The sequence below is a fragment of the Prosopis cineraria genome, unplaced genomic scaffold (assembly GCF_029017545.1).
Source record: "Prosopis cineraria cultivar Desert tree isolate PC_DT_omini unplaced genomic scaffold, ASM2901754v1 PC466, whole genome shotgun sequence".
NCBI classification, from domain to species: domain Eukaryota; kingdom Viridiplantae; phylum Streptophyta; class Magnoliopsida; order Fabales; family Fabaceae; genus Prosopis; species Prosopis cineraria.
The window spans coordinates 12,874-35,964 of NW_026555791.1; the positions used below are offsets into that span (position 1 = coordinate 12,874).

Genomic DNA, 23,091 nt, shown 5'->3' on the forward strand with positions numbered 1-23,091 from the left:
TCGCACCATTTATTTGATTTCTTACCCTTTGCGTTACCTTGGTTTCCTCGGGCAGCAAGTGCAGATGATTCACGGGAGGTATTAGAAGAAGCAGATGAGAGAGAAGAGTTAGTCAGTACCTTCCTGCTCTCTTCCCATTTGATCATATTAAATGATTCTTCTAATGAGGGGAGTGGCTTCATGCTCATGATGCGACCACGAGCATCTTCATTATTAACCGCTTTCTCAATCAACAATTGTCTTATAATACACTCCATCTTTATGGCAAGACCATTCATGAATCTCATAGAGATATATCTATTGCCACAGCCTCATTAATTCACGATAATATTGAGTCACAGATTGCTCACCTTGTAGAAGGTTGCGAGGCAATCATTTGGTCTGAAAAATTGCAGTAATGTTCTCCTTGACCGAGTATGTTGTCTTGGCAGGATCCCATATCTCTTCGGCTGTTGTTGCGAGTAAATAATTCTCGCTGATTTCCACTGTCATGGAGTTGACCAGCCACATCATGAGCAGATTATTTTCTACGTACCATCCTTCAAATAGAGGATCATTGGGTTCAGGTGGTTTTCGGTTTCAAGTGAGATTTTTCTCGTTGTTTCTACCACGAACAAACATCAAGATATTTCTGGACCACTAGAGATAATAGTTGCCCTTAAATCAATGTGTTATTGTGACTTGTCAGAGAGACTCAAGTGTCGAACCAATCGCCATCATGTATGAGTTCGCATTGCTACTCCCTCCTAATTTCATTGCGTCTAGTCCTTGCAAGCACTCACTGCTCATCGAAGATTTGTCGGGATCCCCATCAATGTTGAAGATGCATGACTAACCAGTTATTGTTGCCTTGTACGACATTTTGGAACCATGATGGTATGATTTTATTCACAGTAGGTGAATAAAATTGAGATCAAATCCCTTAACTTTCTCCCACAAATATGAATAATAATAACTAATAAATACTAGAGTAATAATAGAGCGAGAAATAAAAGAAAATTAGGTTAACTGTTGATTATGGGCCTAAAGGTGGCAAGCCCATTCTCAACAATTAATATCAATAAATTCTCTATCATCTTCCACAAAATCAATAAAAAGTTGCTTTTCTACCAAAAAAAAATAAAAAATAAAAAGTTGCTTGTCAGGTAGCCATCTGCCAAACCAAAAAGAAGTCTGATTTCTTGATATAAGATATTTACACTTTAGCTTACTTCTACAAATCATAGACGCCCCCACTCTTTAGCTATGCAAATAATAATATATATTTGTTTTCAGTTGAAGATATCCACAGCCGTGAGGGGGGACAGGTTGGGAATAGGCGGCAGAGGTGGTGAGATTCGAGAGGCTCTTTCGGAGCAGCAAGCAATTGAAGACCAACAACAAGCACAGCTCCATGCTTTGCACACAAATTCCATTTCAGATTCTTATCTAATGTTAAGCAGAGCATGCATCACTACTTTAAATCCACCGTGCACATTATTTAAACAAGTAGGCAAGCTTCGATTACTCTAACGATACAACAAAACAAGAAGCTGAGCTCTGTCCAACAAGATATTTCCCTGAAATAATCCAATTCCAAGCTTGATTTCAGGATCCGAGCTCCACTTCCATCTCTGCGTTCGCCGCATCATATTTAAAGATCATGCTTCAGGCCTCTGACCGCTGCAGCAAAAATCTAACAACGAAGCAGTCAGCGCTAGGACCACTAAATCTGTTATTCTTTACATTTTAGAAGTGCATCATTAAAAAGGAGTAGGCAGAGAATGAAATTAGGGAAAGCAACAATGTCGCATATTCCTCGGGGCTCAAGGAGACAGAGCATGCTAAGGATAGTGGATGCACGTGTGCAAGTGCCCAGCTTCTTCTTCTTTTTATTTTTACAGCCCGACTCGGCTTGGATCACTGCATGATCCACATCAGATATAATTTCATGCAAAAAGCTGCACCAACGCCACTGCTACGCTAAACACATCACCAGACTGATTCTATATGTTATCAATTATCACCTAATTAAATTAAAAAAAAATTAATTACAGACAAGGGTCAGAATCAATTTCAGTGTTGAAATGAGATCCCAAGAACAGAACAGCCATAAGAAAAAATTTTAAAAATATATATGACAGCCATGCGTCAACATTGGATAATTTTATGAACCACCTTTTTATCGGGGATAAAGGGAGTAATGCAATCCAAGCTCGTTCTACACCAAATCACCATTTTGTTTGCTTTAGTTGTATAACTATGCAACAAAGTTAAGATTTCCGCAGGGAATGACCAAACATATAACTAACACCAGTTAGACAGAAAGGAGACAGCAAACCTTAGACGGAGGCAGGGCATTCGGACTCAAAGCTGCACCAGGAGGTTGACTGGTTCCTTCATACTTTTCACCCCTGCTTCTCTCCTCCTCCTTTGATGCAATAGATCCCTGCCCAAAGTTACCATAAAAATTATTTAGTTTTACACACAAGGAGAACGCCTATGCAACAGCAACAATTACTACGGCTAAGAGAGTACAAACCTTAGCTGGTTGTTGAAGGGGTCGTCTCACATCAGCACCACAATATTGATTGTACCTACTGCTTCCCTCATACTGGTTATAGCTTCTTCTATCCTCATGGTGTAATGGCAAAGTCCCATCATCAAATGTCTCACTGAAGATCGTGGATTTATCTTTTTCCCCAGATCTTCTCAGCGATCGTAAATTATAGGATTTTACAGTTTCTGTCTCTTGATAATTAGTATTTGTAACAATACTTTGAGAATTCTGATCCTTCTTTGAGAACTGCAAAGCTGCCTCTTGTGCACCGGCTATGGCCAGAGTCAGGGTTGATGATCTGTCCGCTTCAGATGATGCTTTCAAATTAGGAGAAGACACACAGATGCAGCCTGGCTGCAATGAAAAAGAATCATGTGGATCTGGAAGTGGAAACTTCACTGGAAGCGGACTTGCAACAGGAGACAGACCTCTAACTGCAGCTTCACATATCTTAGAGAGGTAGGGTAATCAGCATTTGCAAAAAGAAATACCAGGAGGAAGATGGAAATGCAAAGCCATATTACCTTCTTTTCCAAGTTATAAACACCTTGATATCCTCTCATCTCAAACGGAATCAACAATTTCTGGATAAAGGATGGAAAAAGCACCTCAGCATACACATACATAAAGTTGTTACACCTTACAGTTAAAAACCTGAATAGCAGTTGCAAGACACAGACCTGTGGATGTTCACATAACCAGCAATACTTAGTTTGCGCTTCCAGCCTAACCTGAGAGCACAAGGAACATAATTTAGTGAAGACTCAAGTCCGGATAGCCATGAAATGATATCAATTCAAGTTTTAAATTAAAAGAGGGAAGATAAATCAGCTTCCTACACTTTCAGGGACCATCTCCCAGCAGGCTAGTTCTTCCTGTCTTAAGCAGCCAACAACCTCAACGAAACCTGTGGGATGAAAAAATTCATGTGATGTATTCCAAAAGGAGGGGAAACATTGGCAAACAGCAGTGACGCAATAGAGTTTGTGCCAAGTTAAAATGATGGATGAATAACCATTTCACATAAAGCCATCCTAACACAACACCTATCAAATGACAGAATAGAATGCGAAGTTCGACAACCAGGTAAAAGGAATGGAAAATAAAAAATAGATGCGGGGCCAATGTGCAGTGCCAACCACTGGCCAAAAAAGAAAGTACTGTAAAACATCACTAGAAAGAGAAAGCTTTACAGTGTAAGTCAATAATGAAAAGGACAAATTTTGCTTGCTTGAATATCAAGAGAAAGGAAGAGAACTGGTCTGAAATTAGTTTAATTATGTGCATCTTGACACAGGTTGTGTTGATGATAAAAAAATGATTAAAAAAAAAAACAGCATAAAGAAAGAATCTAAAGTTAAGGACAAATTCAACAACAAAAAAGATCAAGTTCAAGAAGTTAACACATCAAGATAAAGAGAAGCGGTAGAATGCCGGACCAAAACTGGTTTAAACAAGAGCAGCGTTAACCAATGGTTAATATAGAGAACGTTATCGCACAATACTTTGGAAAACTCTTAATTAAAAAGAACGAAATTCTGTATACCCAATAGCCTTGAAGTTGGATAATGCTCTGGAAACTTAATATCAGTTATTCCATTGACTGCATAAATCTCCCGGTAGAAGCACTCCATTGCCTTGATAGTAGACTCATCGGGAACTTTACTGGCAGCATGAATCCAGAGACGACCTTAATAGACAAGACTTTATACAATAAGAAACCATTTTATATAGAACTAACAACAGAAATAATTCAAAATAAATAGTAGATGGAAAGGAAAACAGTTCACCAATTTCAAGAATTTTGTCCCAGTCAATAGAACAAGAAAATGGAAGAAAACAATACTGTCACCGACATGAAAGTGGACGAAGAGGTAGAATAGAGAAGAGATAGGATAGAATTGAAGAGGAAAGAAGGAGAATTCAGGAAGAAAGAGACAAACAGAGGGAATTGAGAGTGAATCAGGAGTTAATTTGAATAATACACTTCGTTAACATCATCAAGCTAGTTACAATTGAGAGGGACCCTAGTATTTATAGGATTCAAGTAGAACAACCTTAGAATAGGCAGAATAGTCAGACGAAAATAAACAAATGGCTTAACTACCCTTTATCAGATACTAACTACCTAAAGAACACACGTCTTTATTATTCTCATATCAATACCCCCCCCCCAACAGCCCTTGTCCACAAGGGTTTGGTACTTGAAAATCTGAAAATTGCTTCTGGAAGCTGAACAAAGACATCCAGCTTGCTTCCTTATCAGGTTTGCCCTTCCATTGTACTAAAATTTCAGTAATAACACTTCCCTTATGCCTTCCCACTCTCTTATTCAGGATTGCTTCTGGAATATGGGTAGCTGGAACCTCTAGCCAATTTTCAGGGGGTGCCTCTGCTTGACTGAGAGACCTGGGCACAATTTTAACAGTGAACCATGGAAAGTTCAGTGAATTCTGGATATAGGGGGAAGTTCTAACTTGTAAGCAACCTTTCCTATCATTGCTATCACTTTATATGGCCCAAATACCTTAGTGCCAATTTTTGAGTACTTCTTGATGCAGCTAAGATCTGCCTGTAAGGCTGCAGCTTTCGAAAAACCCATTGACCAACCTCAAATTCATGATTACACCTTTTTAAATCAGCTTTTTGCTTCATACAGTTGGCTGCCCTGCTAAGATGATGCTTTAAAACATTTATCATGTGCTCTCTTGCTGCAAAACTCCTATCTACAGCTTCAACCACAGCTTCTTCAGGTAGATATGGAGCATACAGTAGCGGTTTCTGCCCATAAAGTAACTATAAGGTGTTACCTCGGTTGAAATGTGAAAAGCTGTATTATACCACCATTACGCCAAGGGTAACCACTTACTCCAATCCTTAGGAGTTTCCCAACACATACGTCTAAGGTATGTTTCCAAACAACGATTCAACACCTCGGATTGCACATCACTTTGATGATGGGAGGAAGAAGTAAGCTTCTGCTCAACCTTAATCACCTTTAAAATTCCTCCTAGAAATGATCGATAAAAATTGGATCTCTATCACTGACAATCTCATTAAGAGCCCCACACAATTTGTAAACATGGTCCAAAAAAAGCTAACTCAAGGTTGCTATTGAAAAGGGATGGGAAAGAGCCAAAAAGTGAGCATATTTGCTCATTCTATCCACAATTACACATGTTACCTCTTTACCCCTAGATCTAGGCAATCCTTCTTTGAAATTCATTGCTATGCTGTCCCAAACTCTATTAAGAATGGGTAATGGTTGCAACAAACCAAGGGTAGCTGCTGTCTCGTACTTGCAATGAGCACAAGTATCGCACCCTCTCACAAAGTCTTGTATATCTTTAAGCATCCCCTTCCACCAAAACAACCTTGTAACCCTTTGATAAGTGGCATGCACCTCGAAGTGGCCTCCTTATGGACTAGCATGTAACCATTCAAGGATTTCTTACCTAACAGCTGCAACATCACCAATAACCAGCTTTCCTTTTCTTCTTAAAAGCTGTCCATGCCACACATATTTGGCAATATTTCCTCCTTTTCTCTGTAGTTCAGCAATTATGGCCTTCAAATCTACATTAGCATCCCAACTCTCCCCAATTTTATGAAGCAACTTGGGAGAAGTGGTATCAAGTGCCATTTGTAACAACTGAAGCCCATGTAATCTTGACAGTGCATCTGCCACAGCATTTTCATTTCCCTTTTTGTAACAAATCTCATACTCATAGCCCATTAAACAAACTATTTTATACATCTGAAAAGCAGTCCTTAACTTCTGCCACAATAAATACTTCAGACTTTGTTGATCAGTTCTGATGATAAATTTCTTCCTCTCCAAATACCGATGCCAATATTCAACTGCCTGAACGACTGCCATCAGGTCCTTTTCATAAATGGACAGCTTCAAAGGTCGTAGAGCCATTGCCTTGCTAAAGAAAGCAATAGGTTGGCCCAAAGCCAAATGCAACTGTTTCAACATAAAAAACTTTATTAAAATATGGTAAAGCAAGCACGGGCTGAAACCAATACTTTCTTTAATCTTGTGAAAGCTTTTCTTAATGTATCGGACCAAATAAATCCCTGCTTCTTAAATAAATTAGTGAGAGGTCTAGTAATCTCTCCATAATGCTAGATAAATCGCCCATAATATCTTGCTAGGCCAAGGAAGGCTCTTAATTGCTTGATGTTGGCTGGTTCTGGCCATTCAAGGACTGCCACCACCTTCTTAGGGTTAGTAGAAACAGTCCCATTTCCCAAAATATAACCTAAGTACTCAACACTAGTTGCTACAAAAGTACACTTCCCCTTTTTAACATAATATTGATTTTTCCTTAAGATTTTCCAGCACCTTTGTTAAATGCTCCATGTAATCTATCAGAGAGGAGGAATATACTAGGATATCATCGAAGAAAACAACAACCTTTCTTAAAAAAGATCTAAAGATAGAATTAATTGATCCCTAAAAAGTGGTTGAGACATTAGTCAAACCAAATGGCATAACCAGCCACTCATAGTGCCCGAAACGTGTTTTGAATGCTGTTTCATAGGCATCTTCAAGCACCGTGTGAATTTGATGATATCCCACTCTTAAATCTAACTTTGTAAACCACCTTACAGCACTTAGTTCATCAAATAAGTCCTCCACAAGAGGGATAAGATACTGATTTTTTATTGTCCTTTTGTTTAGCTATTTGTAATCAATACAGATTCTCCATGAATCATCCTTCTTCTTTACTAGTAGAATTGGAGCTGAAAAAGGAGAGGAACTCTCTTGAATAACTCCAGATTTCAAAAGTTCTCCCACTAACTTCTCAATCACATCCTTTTGAGTAGAAGGATAGCACTAGGGCTTTAAACTAATAGGGTCAGTCCCCTTTTGAAGGACTACAACATGGTTATGGCCTTCTCGCATGGGTGGCAACCATTTCAGTTCTTCAAAAACATCAGGAAAAGCCCTTAGAACTTGCTGAATTTCTGTGGGCAGCTCTTCTAATACCCCTGAAACAACAAAACAATTGGCTTCTTCTTTTGTAGATTTCAACAACTGTAATAGAAACCTTTGTTTATCCTTTCCCTCTTTTATTTCAATTCTCTTGGGCTGCACCATCATCCATGAGTTAGGTGTGTGGCTTGTAGCTTGCATAGTTGGTCTCCTTGGCAAAAATACATTGTGAGAGTCTCATAATTCCAAAAGGCATTTTTGATGCTTTTTAACCAGTTTAGACCTAAAACCATGTCATAAGTTTTGAGATCAAGAATTCTTAAATCAAAAACGAGCTCCAACCCTTGCATTCTTCACTTAGGGTGTGTTTGATTGGGGGAGAGGGGACCCTCCCCTCCCTTCCAAAACCTCCCCCTCAAATTGGGAGGGAGCCCCCCTCCCCCTCCTTCCCTTTCCTTGAACCAAACAAGCCTTTAAATTTTTTCAACATGCCATGGACTTGTAATATTTTTTTCCTTTAGCCACTTCTACCCACGACACTACTGAGCAATCAGACTGCCAACCAAGTTTCTTAGCCAATTCCAAATCCAAGAAATTACGGATGCTTCCATTATCTATCAAAATCTAGATCTACCTCTTGCCACAGTGCTTTACAACTCACATTGATAAAGCCCCTTCAACTCCTTCGATGGCATAGAGTGAAATTAAGGGTGTTTCTTCCTCTATCACCTCATCATTTTCAAATTCTGTGACCGGGTGGTCTTCTTGGTTTTCTAGCAAATCAATGAAGTGCAATTGCATCTTTTGCCTTTGTAGACACTTGTGATCACGCGACAACTTTTCATGGCAGTTAAAACATGGGTTTTTGCTTCTGTGTTCTACCTCATCATTCGTAGATAGAATTTTAAGGGGATTACTACTGCTTTTAAAGGAAGAAAAAGATGATTTTTAGGGCACAAATGTCATCTTCCCTTTTTGTCGGGTCCCACCATTTAAGAGGGCATTTTTGTAAGGTGCCCAAGTATTGTGCAAGGTTTGCGATGAGGCAATCGAAGGTGAAGACAATTGTGCACTGTTCTTGCCACTCGTCTTCTTCTCAACTCATCGTTGCAGAGTGATCTCCTACGTATGAGCCAGCGAGAACGCCTCTTAGAGAGTTCTCAATTTAAACAACCTCACAGGACTCAGATAATCTTCCATCAATCCTTCCATGTATGCTTTGATGAGGTACTCTTGTGAAAGATCAAGCTCGCAAGCAGGAGAGTCAAAAGCATCGTTGAATTCGGCCAAAGGACCCTTTTACCTTAAACACATCAATCGCCCATTGGCATCTCATAGGTGGGTCCCAATCTTTCTTTAAGGACAACAACATACTCTTTCCAGGTTGGCGTGACACCAAACCAAGTCTTCTCTAACGCTATACCAAGACCAAGCCTTTTCATCCACGCACATCAACGCCATCTTCACCTTTTCATTTTCTAGCGTATCATCAAGTTCAAAATATCTCTCGCATCTCATGATCCAACCCAACACATCAGACCGAGAGAACTTGGGGAATTCCATTTTTGTGAACTAGGTAGGTCGTTAATGCTCTTCCCTGTGTCTCGCATCTTCTTCTCAATGACAATAGTGACCATTTCTGTCGTTCCTATTACAATGGCCCAAGTTATCAGATTCTTCCTCTCAATCGCATATCAAGAGTTGAATCTGGTTGGAAAGACTTGTCACTTGATCACTGAGCATGTCAATGGTATCTAGTTTGGTATGTCTTTGCTCAAGCTAGTGCAATTTTTCCTCCAATTCTTGTTGAGTTTGATTACGCGTCTTTACTATACACCATTAGAATGAAAAAAGAGAGAGAGAGAAGAGAATGGCCAAGGAACGAAAGCTCAAGTACCACTAATATGAAAATGGAAGAAGAGGTAGATTAGTGAAGAGAGATGGGATAGAATTGAAGAGGAAAGAAGGAGAATTCAAAAAGAAAGAGTAAGAAATAGAGGGAATCGAGAGAGAATCAGGAGTTGATATGAATAATACACTTCATTATCATCATCAGGCTTATTATAATTGAGAGGGGCCCTACTATTTATAGGATTCAGGTAAAATAACCTTAGAATAGTTAGAATAGTCAAATCAAAATAAACAAATGACTTAACTACCCTTTATCAGATACTAACTACCTAAATAATATGTCTTTATTCTTTCATATCAGTCACAAGCATCTAATAAGTTTTTTGCAGTATGAAGAAAAAACAACAACAACAACAACAACAAGCCTTTATCCCATTAGGTGGGGTCGGCTACATGGATTGCAAGACGCCATTGTGCTCTATCATTTATCAAACTTTTAGGAATATTATTAATTAAGAGATCGCGTTCAACAACTTCCAAAAGTGTTCTCTTAGGCCTTCCTCTACCTCTCTTAATCGGACTCAAAGTTATATGTTCCACTCTTCTCACTGGTGCCTCCCTTGGTCTTCTTTGTACATGCCCAAATCATCTCAACCGATTTTCTACCATTTTTTCCTCAATAAGTGCCATCCTCACTTTTTCGCATACGTGCTTATTTCGAATTTTATCTTTACGTGTATGTCCGCACATCCATCGTAACATTCTCATCTCTGCTACTCCAACTTTATGCTCTTGCTGTCCCGTTAGAGCCCAACATTCACTACTATATAATATTGCCGGTCTAATAGCAGCGCGATAAAACTTTCCTTTAAGTTTATTAAGCACCTTACGGTCGCAAATAACTCCTTTAGCTTTTCTCCAATTAAACCACCCAACTTGAATTCTATGTGAAATATCTCCACTGATTTCGCCATTATTTTAAATAATGGCTCCCAAATATCTAAACTTTTTTACTTAAGGCATAATTTGATCTTCCAATTTTACTTCCAAATTATTGTCGAATAGTCCTTTACCAAATTTACAATATAAATATTCCGTCTTACTTCTAATAAAGAAATTTGATGGCTATTGACTTTCAAAACTTATGCCTTATGTCTGTTTACTTGCTAACTTAACATATGCCAATAGTGCATACTGTGTAGAATTTTGGACTCAAGCTTCATAAAAACTTTAGTTCATCAACTTTAAAATGTACAAAATATCCTATATCTTTTCAAAATAACACTAAATACCCACCTTAAATGAGAATATAAGATTGTGAGTTAACTTTTTAGTTCTTTCCAAATAGGGGTATGGTTAGTTACATTTTTAAGTTGTTGTGCTAAAAAAATATTTCTCCCAAGAATTTATGTAGGCTTTATGGACCAGTGTGCTTTTATTATTGTTTTAAAATGAAACTTTGGTTTCCAAGATAGAAACTAGTACACGATTATCAGCATTTTGGAGAAGACACCACCATTTCTTCCACCCTGCCGTGTAGCTAAACTCTTTATTTATTTCTCAACTTAACCAAGTGGAATGATTTTGCCACCACAAATGAGAAAGAAAGCACCAAAAACTAACTGGTTACTAAAATCATCTTACAACTGATAGATGTAGAAAATAATAGCATTATTAGAGATACCCTCACATTGATAGCCAAAGATGAAAGGCACTCTCGAAATGCTAGACTTGTCAAACACCTTGTGTAAGAGGTGGTAGAAAGGCGCTCGTTAGAGTATATCAAGGTGCTAAAGTAAGAAACAATATGATAATATAAACAAAATATATATAAGTGCAATTTGAAATGATCCTCGTGTTGTCATATTGTTTACTTTTTTCAGCTGCCTAGTGTAGGACAGAACACGGGGCTTCAGACAAAACATGAAGGGCAAGTGATAGCTTAAATAATGTCTTAAAGTGAGATTTACCATTTAACCATGTCATAAAAGCTTGGCCGGAGTATTATGGGTGAGTTTTCTAATTTATAGACCTGGGATGCCTCCCAACATTAATATTTGGCTGTTTGGGTAAATTTTCTTCAAACCAAGGTTTGTTCCCCAATAGCCGATTATTTGGGCAAACCAAACAGGCAGTAAGGCGCAAAGAGGCACTCACCTTGTGCGCCTTTTGGCTCCTTAGTGAAGGTAATTCCTCCCCCGAGGTCAGAGGCTCAAGAAGTGCACGGCGCCTTGCCTGAGCGCCTTTAATTGACGTTCTTAGACTCTCCCTTCAGCTAGACTTGTTCCAATATACTACCCATACCGTGAGAATAGCAGTTCTACTTTGATGAACCATCAAAAACGCTTGTGCGATAGGTGAGATAGCATGCTGCATATGTTTTCTTATCAGAGAGAGAGCCAAAAAAGATGGAAAGAAAAAAGGCTCTCCACGCACTATTCTATGAGGAAGCATCTCCAGCATTTTCAGAACCTATACAACATAAAGGTTATGGTTCCAAATTTCAATCCTGCCTAAAAGCTTCACGAGCTAAAAAGGCTTGGGCTTATTTAGCCGTCACTGATAATGATAGAAACATAAAGGGCAGAAGGTTTTAATATTAGTAAAATCCAGAAGGTTTTAATAGACTGGTCAGTGAGACAGGCATGTAAGGGCAGAAGGTTTTAATATTAGTAAAATCCGGAGTCCGGGTCCGTATTAGAAACATAAAGAAGCGGGCAAACATAGAAGTACATAGCAGGGAGTAGGCGCATAGCTGGGTAAAAAGAGGACGGAATTTGCTACCAAATACCTCTGATGGGAGCAGGCCATGACCGGCCCTCAACGCGCTTGATCCCGTAAACGAGCATAGACGCCCAGGGTTGATGCATAGTCAAACATGGGTTCTTATAATTCCCATGATTATTTCCTCTCATCGTACGCGACTCTGCACTCGAAAGCGGACGATGATGAAACCAGGCGTCAGAGTCTCGTTTTCTTTGGCCTTCGGGATTGAAAAAAAGCTATTAGAGTTTTGCCATGAGTTGCGTGCACAGCTACCGGAAGATCGGTCGCCGCCGTTGATTTGCCGGTCAGAAATTGGCCCCTTAGTTACTTTAACTTTGCCCACTGCCGACGCCGCGCAGAATTTATTCTTGCTGCCGTAACCGGCAGTGTTTGATTCTTCTTATTGTGTTAGGGTTAGGATTTGATAAGATTATCTTAGATTGGGATAAAATTGACTTATATGTTGATTGATTTTATTTTTTTTTTATTTTTATGATATGATAGATTAATCTATTCATATATGTGTATATAATTGAAGAATAATAAACACACACATGTACAAATAATAAATGTCATTTTTTTAAATATTTTAATTTAAAATTTTATTTATAATTATTTTTAATTTATAAATATAGTTTACTTTTATTCTTTTATTTTGATAACTTCTTAATCTCATGATTTAATAAATTCCTAACTCATGATCTTTTTTTTTTATTATTATTCTATCATTCTAATAACCTTTTAACTCTATCATCCATGTAATATTTAATTTGTAATTTTAAAATGATATAACATACAATTTAAATTATAAATTATAAATTTAAATGTACTTTAAATTTTAAATTCATATTTAATATATTTAAAATTCTGAATCATTGAATATGTGACAATCACACCCCTGTTGTTGAATTCAAATTAACGCTGTCACTTTGCTAAAGTGAGGCCCATCATTTTCTTCTTTTACTTTCTCCCTCCTCTATCCCCCACTCTTAGTAGAAGTTCAAGATATTACGCGACTATAACTATTATTTGATCATGAATTTCTCATTTTCCTTTGCAAAATAAAAACCAATGGAAGAAAAAACATTAAGGCAGACTTGATGCGAATGAATGAAAGACTACATAAACACTAACTATGAAAATACATGATGAAATTAAAAGATAATTATGATAAACTTACCTGCACAATAAACTTGTGAACAATATTGTTAATCAAAGCTAGAAATCATGAAATGAAGTGATAACCTACATTAAAAGAAATTTTGAATTTAAATTGTCAATTTAATTTAATTATCAGATATACTTAGAATTTAAACCTAAAAATTTTTCCTTGAATAATAACATAATTCCTTTTTTTATTGTTTTATTCCTTATCCGTTGGAATAAAAGTTCAAAATCACCACCCACTAATTAATTGCAGAGTTTAGATATTTAAATAGTTAATATTATATTAATATTTATTAAATTGTTGAATTGTTTGATGAGAATCACTCAACCATAATTCAAAGATGAATTACTCGAACCATGATATGCTAATCATACCTTGCAAGAATATATAAATTATTCCTACAACAAAATGAAACAAACATCAATAAAATAAATAACCCAAACTAACAAAATAAAAAATAATTAATTCTCATACAGATTATTGAAGAGACAAAAAAATAATGATAAGGCATTTAAATATACAATAATCTCAAAAATAAATAAAATACAACAACAAAAATCAAAATCAATGAATGAACATGTATCCAGTTGGTTCTATTTATAATTAGTATTAAGATTGGTGTTAGAGAGAATTTTGAATTTGAACTATTAATCAAATAAAATTTAAATTAAATTAAAATCCAAACAAAATAATTCATTAACAGTTGAAGCAAGGACAATCATTAATATTAACGTATATAAATTGAAATTGAAATTCAAGCCATCAATTTGTAATCTCAATATAATTTAAATTTGAATATATTTTATAATAATTTGCTTTACAAATAAGTATATTTCTTATTATCTATTATCTAATTATATAATGATAGAATAATATGATCAAAAATATTTTTTTTATTTAGATTATATACTTCAAAAAAAATATTATATTACCAAAAATATAGTAGAAGAAAAATATATCAAGAGCTAATAGGCCGTTTTTAAAATTTGGTCATCTTAATTTTTTTTTTTCACACCTTAATTGTTGATCAAAACATTTATATTAAAATATTTTTTTCACTACAGCAAAAAAATAGAGAAAAAAATTCAAAGAACTAAAAATGAACGTTATACCAAAAAAAAAATAACATAAGGAAAACATATCTAGAGCTAATAGACCATTCTTATAATTCATTCATTTTATTTTTTGTCCACCTTCATTTTTTATTAACATGTTTAACATTAAATTTTTAAAAAGTTGATTTGAATTTCAAATAAATGGACCCAAAATCTTTAATTCTAACCGATACATTTATAATTTATTATAAAATAGATATTAATTTTTATAAGCAGATTTTTTAAATTAAAGAAATTTATTTAACATGAATAATTTAACTAAATATATAATATGCTCATCTTTAATATTTTTTAAATTCTATTCCTTTTTAACATATTTGCAATCAAAACAAATAGATCTAGCTAAAGAAAAATAAATGTCAAATAGATTTTGAGGAGGATTTTAAAAATAATATGCATATTTAAAGCTTAATTTTATGAAATTACTAGGATAGATAAAAAATTTTAAAATCATATTCTTTTGTGTGTGTGTGTATGTGTATGTATTAATTTCAATTCAAACAGATAGATATTTTAGAAAATATCTTCTACATACATGGAAAATGACTTTTAATAAAATATAATTTTAGAATTGTATGAAAAATATAAAATAATAATTTTCGGCATATATTTAGGATGGATGGAAACTTTAAATAGATAGATATTAATTTAAATTTAAATATGATCAGATTTGAATTTTAAATTGATAAAACATAATTTTTGTATACATCTAACAATTAATAATTCATCTCACACCTAACTCCCAACCTGAATAATATATTTTATATACATAAAAAACAATAAACCATTATGAATCTAATTCTAAACCTGATTTCGGAGCACATAATTACAAGAAAAGCATCTCGAAGGATAGAATTATGGCAACTAAAAAATGGATAAGTGGTATTTTATTGTAGCCTTTAACTTTACTTTTATTTATATAATGATTGAAAAGATATATTATTTATATTTTAAAATTTAAAAATTTGTAACTTCCTAACGCTATTATCCATGATCTAAGTTTGAATTTCTATAATTTATATTTTAAATTCCAATTTTTACATTTAAAATTTTAATCATGAATGAAATAATTTTCGTGAATTATATTAGAATTCAAACTGAGTGAATAAAAAATACACCAATTCATTTAATGAGAATTACATGTATTTATTAATATCAATTTGTGCATATTTTAATTATACACTCCCCCAAGATAAAAGTATAGTCGCAAGTTTATGGATGACACGTGTTTCTTTTTTAAAAAATAAACTAACTTTTAAAGATGATTAGATTTAAAAGTGGAAATACTTACAAACCACTCATGCTTACCGTTTCCAATAAGAGGTAGTTTTTTAAAACCATAACATCTCAACCTCAACATTCATGGCCGATTATCATGCCATTAGCCATTACATACATGTAGGTTCGTGATTGTTTAGAGTTTCTATTCAGCATTCTATTTTTCACCTGTTGCACTGTATCATAAGTCATAATTTTCTTCCTATCATTGTAACTTCATTTTTACTGTAGCTCTCCGACTCTTTCCTTCTTCCCTTCATATGCGTCTAGGTTCAATCCAAAACCGCTCTTGGAGTGAGCATCTCTTGGTAAGGCAACTCGATGCACCATTTTAGAGGATAAATTCCCTGTTATAGACACTAATAAACTAATAAAGCACAGATATGAGTGATTGGAGTTTATTCACTTCATTGTTCACTTTCTCTTTTAATATGCACTGGGGTAGATTAACGCATGAGAACAAAATGCTTAATACTTAATGAGATTTTGGTGTGTGGATTTTCTACTAAAACAAATAGAACAATGCTTATCAGTTCTGGGATAGATACCTACGATATCTTTATAGGTCGTAATAGACAAAATTGTTATGATTTATCATCATTAAGCTTTTCTTTTTGTTATTTGTTTGATCTTATCTTCTAATTAGATGCCTACAAACTGTTCTATACTTGAGGAGTAACATCAATGAGTTTGCTCGGTAGTAGTGATGATTGTACATTCTTGCACTTTTCATTGAACCAATTATTTTCCTTTGCCACAAGTTCTTGAGTCTATTGCTTCTCAATCTCATATTAATTTTCAAAAAGGTATGTCAGATGGTTTGATCTAATTAAAAAAAAAAGAGCAAATTTTCATGCTTTATTATCAATAGCCTGTTTACTTACCAAAATTTGTCTTTAAACTTTGTGATTTATGTTTTATTACGTTTTTTTTAATTTCTACAAAAATTATCCCTTTTTAGGAGACTAGTAATTCAAATTTAGAAGATACAAGATGGAGGTGAAGGATGATTGAACAATCTTATTGGTAATGGTTTCAATGTAGGTCGTTGTCCATTAACGATTTGAATAATAGGCATTCTCTCTATGTTTTGTTGAATAATCACATTATTTGATGATTGATCATTAAAAACTGTGAAGTTAAGTTTGCATTATTGTCTTCAAAAGCTTTGCTACATATTTAGGTTTCATGTTTTTTTGTGTGGATTTGTGTTTTTGGAGGTAAGATGAAAGCTTATTCTTGCTACAAAATTCAACATATGCTATGATTTTGTGGTTGTTTTTTAGGTACCAAGTACTTTCTATAACTATGAATAATAGTTTCTAGAACATTTACTAAATCAACATGAGCTTTTGATGAAGAGGAATTAGTTATCATTGGGGAAAAAAACATTTTTGGGACCCTTAGAAATTACCTTTTTCACATAGATATGACGTTTACTATAATGAACTTGATAACTTAGAGTTGTAAGTAACAACAATAGTACATAACATATATTTATGGATAAGACATAATTTTCTGTAGAGGTAGAAAGTTATGGGCTATAGTTTCCTTCTTTGCTTGATGGATCAAGCATAAATTTCGATTACATCTTCATATTTTTACTTGGACCATAAATACTAGATTACAATTCTGGCCTGTATTATCAACATCAACAATGAAAAGGAAATGCTATAATTATTCCAACAATGTTTTATGAGATTGTGGGGTTTGTCCTTTTGTTTTGATATATAATACTTAAGATGTTATAGAGATATTGTCCTTTGATTTATATATGATTATGATAGGTTTGCAAGTATAATGTCTATATATACACTCAAGAATCAGATTGCATCCTTTGTCAATTGATTATTTCGTAACAATTTCATGCGTTTGTCCCGAAATTGGCTCTTCTCAAGTGCAATATATATTTCATGTGCGGATGATGGCAATATCAAGAAAAAGAAGCAATATATATAAGGTTATTGAGAATTTTATGCTTTTTTAAGTTATACTTTTTTAATAGTCTTGCAAAGTTATAATTTATTGTCTTTTTTTTATATATAGAAAAAAGTATGAATAAGATATATATATATATATATATATTTCATGTGCGGATGATGGCAATATCAAGAAAAAGAAGCAAGGGTTTGTGTCTTTACTCTCTTTTTATTCTATCTATGCTGGTAAATGAATTCAAATTTTTTTTCTTGCTTCACAAGTTCATAGAAGTTCTATGCAAACTGCACAAGCTAATTGGGATAACTTTTTTTTTTTCCGTCCCCAATTACTAAAACAATGAATTGAATTGATAAATAACTTGGTTTTAAAGATACAAAAATCCAAATATTGGTGCCATGGTTTGAATAAATTATTTTGAAGGACTGGATACTAAATACTACAAAAATTTTAATTAGTAATTTAAAAAATATTTAAATGATAAGAAAATTGTTGAAAAAAAAGTTTTATTTTTAAAAATTAAAATGGAATTTTTTATTAATTTCATTAATAATGATTATAAAATAATTTACATAACTATATTTTTATGGTTAACAATATACTTAATAAAAATATTCTGGAGTGCTATTACCAAAAACACACACACACACACACACACACACACACACACACACATATATATATGTACGTATATTCTGGAATCCATTTACACCCGTGTATGCACGAGAACAGACTTACTTATAATTAAATCATAATTAAATCATAAACATATTTATCTATAATTAGACATAAAATAAAGATGTTCATTATTCAATTTTATTGAAACATGGTTGCAAATATTAATTTAAATTTAAACAAGTACATATTCAGTTGCAAATTTTAACATTCGAATCATGTATGTTGCTTGTAATAAATTTCCATATCAAACTGGGAATAATGACGCGTAAACTATGCATTAATGTAACGTACATGATACCCTGATTTGTTTGGTTTTATAGTTTGTTTTTTTTTTTTTAAATGATTTCGGTGATACCTACACAGAAAAAAAGGATTAATATTCAATTTTATTCTTGTATTTTTTTTTTCTAAAGTGATGAGCGCCTTATACTCTTAGATGAGGCAAGCTTCTTCTTAAATTATTTTTTAACGAAGCAAAAATCTCTTTTTATCAATTGATCATTTATTTTCTCATTATTTAGTGACTTGACATTGCCTTGAGCCCAATAAAATGTGACTTGGCTTCCAACATATGAAGGCTGACATTTTAACCATCTAACTTAGCAACACACCCACACTACTTCCCCCCTTCTCTCCTTCTCTCTCTCATCATCTGAGCTTTGAAGTTTGAAAGACTAAACCCTGACACTTGACAAAGAAACAAGGAAAAAAAATTTCACCCAAAAATGGTTGTAAACCCTACATTCCCAAATCAATCTTTCTACTTTCATCAATTTATTGAGAAATTTTTTGAGAAAAATGTCTGGTCATGGAAAAGGAGGCAAGGGTATGGGTGAGGGAGAAGCAAAGAGGCATCACAAAGTCCTCCACAATAACATCCAAGGCATCACAAAGCTTGCAATTTGAAGATTGGCTAGAAAAGGAGGCATCAAGAGAATCAGTAGCTTAGTCTACGAGGAGATGATAGGGATGCTCAATATTTTCTAAGTAGTTTTACTTCAAGCGATGGTGATGAGGAACGTGATTCAATTTTGATGATGGGTGAGAAGGCACACTTGAGCAAGTGAGATTGTTGATTATAATTTAGGTTTGGTATGGGTTGATACACTATGATTTGGTATGGGTTCATCATATTCTTGTATTTTTTTTTAAATTTATGTTGAATCAGGTGCTAATTGCTAGTGAAGTTTGGGTTTTTGGATTTGTGAATGAGTTGATTCTTCCATGATTCATTTTCTCATATAGTTTTACGGGTTTGTGGTTGATTTGCAATTCTGGGCTTCTTAGTGGTTTCTAAGTCTGTGACTAGTTTGCATTTTTGAGTTTTTTGTCTAGTTTCTAGGTTTGTGATTTCTAGGTTTCTAGATTTGCATTTCACTCAACACTAATAAAGATGCAAGACCTTAGGTTTACTTGCTCGTTTGCAAGGGATTCAATCAAAATCCTTGACCTAGCTAAATAAGATGCCAATTCAAATGGTCAAAATGTTAGTCTTCACAAATTGAAAGCCAAGTCAGTTTTTCCTAGGCCCCGCACAATGACAAGTCACTAAATAATGGGAGACTAAATGGCAAATTAAAAGAAGGGAATTTTTACTCCCTTAAAAAATAATTCAAGGAGAAATTTGCCTTCTTAAAAGTACAAGGTGCTCAACACTCATAGAAAAAAAAGTGTACAGAAAAAAATTAGACCTCAACCCCAAATAATAATCCCTATCTCACCATACATAGGGGTGTGTGTAAAACTTAAAGGTATATTTTAGACAAGGATAATAGAACTTTCAGTCATTTAAAGAGTTTGGTTTTTATCAATATAATCCCTTGTATTATGTTTTATTTTCTTGTTTTTTTAAAAATTTTAGAGTTTTTTTTTCCTAACTAAATAATTACACTTTTTTCTATTAATCTACACGATTATCATGAATACGCTGTTATTCATGACAACAAATTTTAATAGCTCTTCCTCTTTGTAAAATAATAGGGATCAAATTGACAATTGATGTAAATTTAAGAGATTCAGTTAATAAAAATTAAATTTGGAGGGCCAAATCAATAATTGAATAAATTTTAGAGACTAAAAATTATATTATCCTTTTTTGATAATAGTAAAAGTAATATCTTCTACTAACTAATGTTGGGTCTAATAAAATGAGTTGGTTTCTTATAACCTACTGAATAAGGTTTGAATTTTGTTAGGGAAGTTATTTATAGTCAATGTCATGTTTTGAGTAAGATTGTTTCCAACAAAAAAATGTACGAGTGAAATAAAAAAAGTAACCCCCTTCTTAAATTTTAGAGATCATATAAGTGAGATTTTCATCTTCTAACCCTTTTTTTCCCCATAAAATCTTCTAACCTTTTCACAGGCATATTCTCATCAGACCTTCAGAGTTCGCAACACATGTTGATAATTTAATTGCAGGAGCATCGAAAGGGTTGATAGGGTAACAGGCATAAATCAACATTCAACAGAATTGATGTCGTTGAACGAGTTTAAATATCTAATTTATAATTTATAAATAATGAGGCTTATTTTAAATTTTATATGCATGCTGTTGAAATTGATAATTATATGATATATTTTTATAATTTACATATCTAAAAATAATATATAACTCCCAGCAAACGTTATTATGCACGAAGAGTGGCTGGCAGAAAAAAAACGAAGAATGAATATAACATGATATGTTATTTATATTTTATGCATTATGTGAGACATATATTACTTTATGTAAAATAATAATAATTTAAATTAAATATTCTAAATGATTAATTTTAAAAATAATATTGACGAGGTATTTATATTCTCAGGTGAAAAGAACTATTTTAACATTTAAAATTAATAAGAAACTCTTTTTTAATTTGCATAAATAATCTCTTACTGTTAATTTATCAGTTATCATATTAATGAATGTAATCTCCTCCCTTCATTAAAAATGTAAGATATTTTTTGAGAAGTTATATATATTAAAAAATGTAAAATATTTTTACTATTTCATGATATAATTAATATGTTTTTTTAAGTACCTCCAATAAATAAATTACTTTATATTTATTTTAAAGCAAAACATTCTATTAAATTAAGTTAAATATTAAAAGATGGTGTTAACTTACAAATAATTACTTTATTAAATGTGAGACTTGATTAAAAATATTTTATATTTTTTAAATAATGTGAGTAGAGAAATAATTTGCACATATCTTAAAGCGTCAGAAATTATTTTAAAGAAACTAAATACATCAGGATACGCATGTATATTTGGCCAGAAAAGAGGAATATATATATATATATATATATATCAGTAATTTGTTTAGGAGTAATAGAATTTGCCTTTTTTTTTTTTACCATCAAAATTTGCCCATTAAGGTCATACCTAAGAGTGTTCAAAAATGTACCTGCCTTCATCATTCTATAATTATTCCAATTATGTTATGATGGGTTTGTCCTAACTCTAAAAAAATTAAGACGCGTTGTTTGTGAGACATGATAAAAAAAAAAAGTTGGGATGAGATGAAATTTGAGATTGCCTTTAGGATATCCTGGTTTGGGATATATGTTAATTATTATCTTATTTTTATTATTTATTTGTTTATATTTTTTGTCTGAGTATTTTTTATTTATTTTTTTAAGATTTGAACAATAAATTGCCCTTTCTCACATTCAAGACTAACTAACTTTTGTTTTTTTAATGCCCTTTGAATCTTGTCTTATCATCACCCTCATCCTCTCCCCGGTAATTACATTTCTCCCCATCTATTTTTGGATTTAAATTTTGTAACTATACTTAGTACAAGCACTGAGTATCTGTATTATTTGAATTGTTAAAATTCAAATCAATTGATATGAATTTACATTTTACTTGATATTAATGAATGAGTAAGTTTATTTAAATTATTAATTTGGATTTCAATAGCTCAAATGATATAAGCATTTAATGCATGTACTAAATACAATTACTGAATCCAAAATATTCATTCTTTCCTCCTCTTCTTTTAAAAATTATCTATCTTTCCTTTATTTTCAAGTATTCATATTAATTTTTTAATTATCAATTATTATTTTAATTAATTTTACTTCTTTAAAGTTTGTTGTTACATACTATAATTTCTGTTATATTTTCTTGAATATGTGACTAAAATTAATCTATCAATTATATTCTATCTTTTTCGTACATATAAAATATATATTAAAGAGATAAATAAATCTCAACACAATATTTTCAAAAGTTTCATTATAAAACTAAATCAAAATTTTCATAGATTATAATATTTACTTCTACAATTTTAAATTATAAGTATCAAATTACAAATTGGATAAACCCACAAAAAATAAAAGTATATATTTCCATAAACATGGGTGAGGAGTTAAATGGAAGGGGGTGAGATAAGTTGATTCCATTCTATTGTACTCCATTCGATTTTTATTATGAAACGTCTAAAACTATCTTGTTAGAATTAAAGATAAGTGGTTAAGTTACTAATTTTTTCTCAAAAAAAGAACAAACTTTCAATGTTACCCCTATTTAAATAATTTTTTTAAATTTGTATTATATTATCTTTATTGTTAATGAGTTTAAATAAGAATAATATTAAAAAATGTAAATACCCTATAGTATGTTTTATATTAAAGACAACAAAATGCTTCTAAAAGCTAAGGGACCCTAAAATAGGGAATGGAGGGAGTGTTTATTATGAGAATGGATTTGATGCATTTCTCTCTATTACATTTCTCATGTGTATTTCACTGAAATTTAATTCACATTGTGAAGAAAAATGATCACCGCACTCATATTTTAAAAAAATGTTGAAGCAAT

General features: G+C 32.9%; 1 protein-coding gene across 2 annotated transcripts; it reads right to left on the reverse strand.

Annotated features, from left to right (window-relative positions):
- Positions 1-989: 989 nt before the first annotated feature.
- Positions 990-12,512, reverse strand: LOC129297208 (uncharacterized). Of its 2 annotated transcripts, none has more exons than XM_054935573.1 (8): positions 12,127-12,512; positions 4,086-4,229; positions 3,379-3,446; positions 3,220-3,270; positions 3,064-3,123; positions 2,522-2,989; positions 2,321-2,428; positions 990-1,675 (listed from the first exon to the last, which is right to left on the reverse strand). In XM_054935573.1, the coding sequence occupies exons 1-8, from the start codon at positions 12,248-12,250 to the stop codon at positions 1,634-1,636; spliced, it is 1,065 nt and encodes a 354-aa protein (XP_054791548.1). In that variant the 5' UTR covers positions 12,251-12,512; the 3' UTR covers positions 990-1,633. The 2 variants fall into 2 exon arrangements, with proteins under 2 accessions (XP_054791548.1, XP_054791549.1); XM_054935574.1 differs by lacking the exon at positions 12,127-12,512 and adding an exon at positions 11,493-11,705.
- Between the last annotated feature and the right edge of the window lie 10,579 nt (positions 12,513-23,091).